Raw genomic sequence first — 6,805 nt, 5'->3', positions numbered from 1 at the left:
TGGGAGGTTAGGGTAGGAGAATCTGGAGTTCGAAGCCATCTTATTCTGTGTAGCAAATTCAAGTCAATCCTAAGAGAGGTCACAGAAGACCTTGCAAACATACACATATATATCTATACACATATACACATACATATATGCTCATACATGTACATCTATATACTAATCCACTGTGGTATCCACTTCTTCGCTTAAAGGTCTCTCTCTCTCTCTCTCTCCCTTTCTCACATCTTGTAGTGAAGGATGACCTTGGCTTTCTAACCCCCTGCCTCTACGTCTGTAAACTTAAAACAAACCAGTACTGCTGTGAGGATCTCCTCTCCCTCTCTTCATCCTTCCCTGGTCCCAGCCTTCTCAGGGAAGTTATTCAAACCCAAAGGCAAGAGCTTCCTGTGTCCCCACTCTGGCATCCAGGATGCAGAAGACTACCTCTCTCTATCAAATCAAACCAGCTCTTGCATGTAATAAGGACAGGGGCCAGGCCTGAGGCTGTACAGTCATACAATGTCTTTGCCTCTGTTTCCTGGGTTAAAAGCAAGGATAATCAGAGATCATAATCTACGATCCCATTGAATGACGTAGATCATTGCTCTCCACTATAAGCTAAATGAAAAAGCCCAGAGAGGAACATGGGAAGGCCCAGTACAAGCCAGTGTGCTCCGAGTGTGGAACAGAGGAAGGGAGCACCCTGGTAACATAAATATGTCACCAATCAAACTGTAATCAAGCTGCTGCTGTAGGATATCACGTGACTTCAAAGAAAATATTTGACAGGATAAAGTCTGACACTGACCACCTAGCTTTCCTTGAATTCATAAGTTTTCACCACTATCTCCCAATCTAGAAACCTCTTTAGTTCCACCTATGAATCCCCAAAGTTCCTCTGCCTTGGGGACCTCCTAGAGGAGCCTTCTGAGTGCAACCATGTCTGGGAGCCTCTCTTGTGGAACTCAAACCAGTCCCATGCAGACGAGGGCACAGCAGTAACCACAGTCAGACCAACAGGTGTTATTAAAAGGAATTTAATAATCTTAATTAAAAATCCATAACAACGAATTCCGTCACAGGCCTTGGCAGCTGGAAGTAACTCCAGAGGCACAGGCCCCTTGGTGACATGGTCAGACCCCATCTTGGAGGCGTGGAGCTGCTTCAGAACGATATCAAAGATCCATGAGAATATTTTTTTAAAAAAAGTTTTAAATATATTAGACTCTTTTGATTGCCATTTTTTACACAAAGCTGCTGATACAGTATACAGAGTTTTAACTTTTTTTTCACATAAAATACATTTTTTTTCTTAAGTGTTCTCTGTACATCAGTGGCTTCTGGTCTGGTGAATTATTGCGGAGGGCTGGGTATCTGCAGACTTTTCCTAGGTATGCAGAGCCAGGCCCCGCACAGTGGCATTTGAAGTGCCCATGAGAAGCAGGCCCTCTGGTCAACAAGGGAGAGGTCTCAGGCTTTCTAGAAAAGTGGTGGGTCACTTTAGTGGAGCTGTTGGCCCTGGCCATATGACCCTTGGCTTTTCTGTGCCCTGGGGAAGAAGGGGATATTACCAGGCTACAAATAGCGACAGTTCAGACAGTCCCAACATCATGTAAGGATGGCCCCTCTGGAAAATATCCCAATATCCTGCTTTAGAAGGACAGGTGGGAGACAACGCCCAGAACCAGAGGGTATAGAACACTAAGAACCACGAGTCTCACATTGTTACAAAGCTAGACTGTGTTAACCCAACCCAGAGGCCATATTTGATTTTATTTTTTATTTGGTTTTTTGGAGACAAGGTTTCTCTGAGTAGCCCTGGCTAGCCTAGAACCCACTCTGTAGACCAGGCTGGCTTGGAACTCAGAAATACAACCACTTGCCTCTGCCACCTATGTGCTGGGATTAAAGGTGTGTGCCACTACACCTGGCTGAGGGACACACTCTGGCAAGCTTCTCAAAAGTCTACAAGTTAATCAAATAGTACAGAGACGCTTCATTAACGCTGTATATTTGATAAAGAATTATGTCCCCAAAGTCTTCAGTAGACCTGGGTTTAGGATTCATTCCAATTCCCTGAGCTACTGGCCAGAAATTCACAATCTGGTGATAGCTACCAATTTCTAATAGTTTGGGAAGCATAGGTGGGTGCAAAGAACCACAGCTCACAGGGAACTGCAGGGCACCTGGATTGGAAATAGATGTCTTCAGTAGGATTGAGCCATCTGGTCAACCTTGCCAGGCTTCTCCTAGCCCTTGGATCCACATCTTCCAGGGAGAGAGGCTGACACACATGGAAATGTTTAATTTGAAGAGAAGTAGTTGTTCTCCCTCCCAACACCCATTGGTGGTGTAGGGGAGAAGACTGTATGATTCATGAGCAAAAAAACAAGCAGGAGAGGACTGTAAATGCTAGGGATGTATTTGACAGCAAATTGCAGACTTCTGGTTCTTCCAGGCACTGACCTTAGACTGCTGTTGTATTGTTCTCCATGGATGCTGGCCTGAAGGCTACCTCTGAAGGCTCTATCTAGATGGACCTGTATAGTGTCTGCCTGGTACCTGAGATCTAGCCTCTGCACTTAGTAGCAAATGTTATCTAGGAGTGGTCAGAAAGCTGTGTCCCAGATAAAGAGATTCACACTCTTAAGAACTGTAGGTGCGGCAAAGTGTGGGGACACTGGTCTGGCATGGAGGCACTCTGATTAGAATAATGGATGAGTCCGGGGATGCCCACCGTCCTCAAGAGATCAAAGTCTTCACCGCCAGGTTAGTCCATTATCTGCTGAAACTAACAGCACATCGGGTGTGTCTCGGCACCTCAATAGATCACATGAGTGAATGGGTGGGTGGCCCTGGCTCATGCGCTGGAGACTGTTCCTCATTGTGGCTCTCAATATTCCAAAGAGTCACAAAGTGCCCTGGGGACTTGGAGCCTGAACAGGAAACATTTGTTTATCCCTAGTGGAAAACATGAACAAAAGCCCATGAGTCCACACCGTCTGGGACTAGCTCCCATGCAGGAGGCAGCTGAGTTTCCCACCCCTCAGGTAGAGAAGAACGGTCCAGGAGGCAGGAAGAAGTGCTGGGTGTGAAGAGATGGCCTGAATGGCTCAGAGATGGCAATAAATGCCTTCATTCTCTGGCCCCTGAGCACAGAGCTCAGAAACCCTGGGCAGCTGACTCCTAAGAGTATATAGCTGGCTGCCTGGGCAACTGCCCACCTTGTGGCTAAAATCATCTCCAGAGGCATTTCAGTGTCTATCAGAGCTAAATGTTTAAAGCCACAGGTGTGTGTTTTGATCATCTCCTCTTTCAGCTATGGGCTCTGTAGAGCCTAGCTGAGGCCCCAGGGATTCCAGAAACTGTCTTTAGTCTCTTATGATATTGCACCATGCCGGATTCCATCTGTCCTGGAGTGGAGATGACCTAGTGTTGTGCACCTCCTTCTGCATCCAGCAGCCTCCAGGGTGCTCTCTGGCCCACACTCCTGGTTCTAATAAAGCATCTTGCAGATCTAGTCAGGTCCTGATTCATTTCTAGTCTACTGAGGCCCTGAGGCCACAGTGGAGACAGAGACAAACAAGTGGCAAGCCTGACTACTAAGGGTATGGCATAGGGGGCTGTAAAGAAGTATCTGTCCCATACATCCGAAAGACATAGGGACCCTCTCGGGGCTCTAAGGAGGTAGTTTGAGGACAAATAAAAAGAGCACAGAGCAATGAACCAACTCGTAGCTTGCCAGTTGCACCAGAAGGTTTTGGCAGAGCCAGTGTGTCACACTCAAGGTACGGGGCACAATTTCAACGGGTTTGTGGGATAGCATGGTGGTGATGTGGTGTGGGCTTCCTTCCCCAGCATCAAGAAGACAGGGGCAGCAAAGCTGTACAGCTGGGATGATAGCTAACTCCAACCACGCCATGCTCTCCTGAGTGCAGCACAGGATGGTGGCCGCGGGCACCTCAGTTTGCAGCTTTGGGCATGACCACTCCAGAAGAAGCAGGCTGGGAGCTTTGAGACCTCCTGGCAAGAGCCGACAAGTGACACTTGGCAAACATGTCTTACACAACATTACAGAAAAGGCAAAGCTTGAAGGGGCATGGGCTTGAGCATTCACTCTGCGGACTCAATCCTGTCAGGTGGGAGGGCAGGGTGCAAGCCTCAACTGAAAGATGGGATGGCTCAGGCTGAGAAGGCCAGGCTGAGATGGGCTGGCCCAAAACAGCACGAAAACCACAAAGACCAGCTAGGATGCTGTTATGTCAATGTTAACCACGGTGTTCTCAGCAACGCGTTCACCTTCTCCCTGGGAGCCCTAGCCCCACGGAAGCTCCTGATGAAATTCATTTCTCAAATGCCAGACAATAACACCCAAGTGTGACACAATCTTGGGAGAAGGCAAATTCAGGAACCTCCCACCTGGAATCTTACAGCCTCAAAGAAGGCTTTTACCAAACGCAGTTTGGAAAATACCAGTGTGCTGAACCCAACCCAACTCCTGTGCTCCCACGGAAGCATGGATGGCCTGGCTTTCCCGTTTGACCTTTGAACACTTCTCCACTTTCCTATTGACATATGTATGAGAACAGCTCTCAGCAAGGCTGTGGGGAGCAGGCCTGGGCCCACTAACCTGATCCATATGGATTCCCAGCTTCCCTGAACCCATAGGACTTCCTGTCTCTTGCTAGGTGTGACAGTGACCCAGCCTGGTATGACTTCAGAGCTGTGGGTCTCAGCTGAGCAGGCCTCTCCCCAGTGGAAGCCAGTTGGCAGTGGTGCCAAGACTGTCTTGAACTCATTCATTCTTCTGGGGATAGCCCATGAGTTCTTAGCCTCATCTGTTTCCCAAGAGCTCAGGTGTAACATTCTTACACACTAAATTGAGCGTGTGTGTGTGTGTGTGTGTGTGTGTGTGTGTGTGTGTGTGTGTAGGGAGTTGATATTCCTGGTCCTAAGAAGCCTTTACCAAGTACAGAACTGAGATCCCAGGCCCACCCTTCCTGAATCAGACTGCAGAGTGAGTCGGCCTGCTACACTTCAGGTGCAGGCATTGAGTGAGGCAAGGAAGCAGCACAGAAGGGAGTGGAGATGCGATGGGCGGCTGGGCATGAGGTAAGGTCAGCATTCCTCTAGAAAGCAGATCCCACCTCTCCCCAGCTGCCCCGACACCTCGCCAGCCAGGGCTGTTGGACTGGCTTTGGATTCCAGGGGCCCCTCTCCGAGGCAGCTCTCTCCTCCAGTTCACGGACACTAGGAGATCCGGCAGCAGCCGTGAACTTTCTCCTCCATCTCCTCCATGGGGGCCTTGAACTTCAAGAGCGGGGGATCTCCGCTGGTGACTGTATAATACACCGAGGTCCCGTTGCTGCTGTAGGGGGAAGTTCTGCCTCCAATCAAGGGGGCCTTGCCTTCGCTGCTGCTCTCCCCCGACCTGGCCACGCTGCTGCCCAGGTGGGTGCTTAAGAATGGGTGACTGAGCAGCTTGGCTGCGGCCCTCTGCCTCTTCAGCTCCAAGAGCGTTTGGGGGCTCTGCTCCTTGAAGCCACTCCAGGGTGGGGGGACATCAGCCACGCCAGGGTTGCCGTAGGCCATGCTGTAGTCAGGCATCTCGTGCATCTTCCATATGTCCCCATTGGCCAGCGCATACTGGTAAGTGCTGACAGGAGCCCGGAGGCCATTCTCCACAGGCCCATCCAGTTCTCCCCGTGAGATCTTGGTAGAGAATTCTGAGAGCAGCACGGGCTTCTCCAGCCTGGGGTTCTGGGGGATGGGAGGATAGCATGAGTATCATCATTCAGCTAGAGGGTCTGTACCCACCAGCTACCTGCACCTCTGCTGAGGGACACCCAATCTCTACCTGTTTCTCTACTCCCATGTAGCTCTGGGGCACCGGGCTCTGTATGGTAGGGCAGACCAATGCCTATCCCACTCCCAGGGTTGAAGTGTGACTCCAGGCTTGGCTAATGAGCATATTTTATTGCCAACGTCTTGGAACCAGTTCATAGAAATGGGATCAGCGGAACTCAACTTTGAAACTTCAGCTAGAACAACTGGGAAGACGTTTCTGAAAGAACTGCAAATGGTAAAGATGTCGTAAGCTGTGCCCTGAGGAAGCACAGGGTCAAAGGTGCTTTCTCTGCTCATAAGAGAAGCTGACATCAAGGAAGGCTGGACACAGGGAGTCTGACCTCATGGTGTATTCTGAACATCTAGTTCCTGTTGGGCCTAGACCTTTTCAGTTAGGTGAGCCAATAAATTCCCCTTTTGTGCGTGTGTGTATATAAGTCAGTTTTAGTTAGCCCAGCCTCCAGTCCAGAGGGGAGTAGCTCCTCCCCTCTATTTCCAGAACATCTCCACTTCACATAATAGAGTCTCACATCTAGGGATCCTATACACTTCAACAGTCTTTGGATAATAAGAGCTTGAAAGAGAGCTAATGTCCAGAAACTATAAACAAAAATGTAGAAACAGCTGGTATCAGCAATGATGGAGCCCATTGCAAAGTCACCATAAACAAAGTCGTGAGACACAAATCTCTTAAAAATCTGGGAAATCGTTGACAACAAATATAACAAGAAAGAGAATAACTTCCTAGATATAAAAGAATCAGTTTCAAGGGTTGTAGAGATAGCTCAGGCATGGAGGCACAGACCTGTAATCCCAGGACTTAGAAGGCTAAGGCAGGAGGATTATGAGATCAAGGCTTGTGTTACAGAGCAAAGCCGTGTCTTAACATACACACACACACACACACACACACACACACACACACACACACAGAGAGAGAGAGAGAGAGAGAGAGAGAGAGAGAGAGAGAGAG

The 6,805-nt window shown here is 49.0% G+C and overlaps 1 protein-coding gene across 3 annotated transcripts in view; it reads right to left on the bottom strand.

Moving 5' to 3' along the window:
• Window positions 1-1,006: 1,006 nt before the first annotated feature.
• Ppp1r16b (protein phosphatase 1 regulatory subunit 16B) overlaps window positions 1,007-6,805 on the bottom strand; it is a 96,977-nt gene continuing 91,178 nt past the window's right edge. Inside the window, exon 11 of one of the 3 annotated variants that reach the window (XM_029471081.1) lies at window positions 1,007-5,745. In XM_029471081.1, the coding sequence (XP_029326941.1) occupies window positions 5,236-5,745 (510 nt within the window). In that variant the 3' untranslated portion in view covers window positions 1,007-5,235. The remainder of the gene's footprint in view (window positions 5,746-6,805) is intronic. The other 2 variants (XM_021156241.1, XM_021156242.2) reach the window with 2 other exon arrangements.

The sequence above is a fragment of the Mus caroli genome, chromosome 2 (genome assembly GCF_900094665.2).
Source record: "Mus caroli chromosome 2, CAROLI_EIJ_v1.1, whole genome shotgun sequence".
NCBI classification, from domain to species: domain Eukaryota; kingdom Metazoa; phylum Chordata; class Mammalia; order Rodentia; family Muridae; genus Mus; species Mus caroli.
The sequence above is the reverse complement of the archived record's forward strand: the minus strand, read 5'-3'. Positions and strand labels throughout refer to the sequence as shown.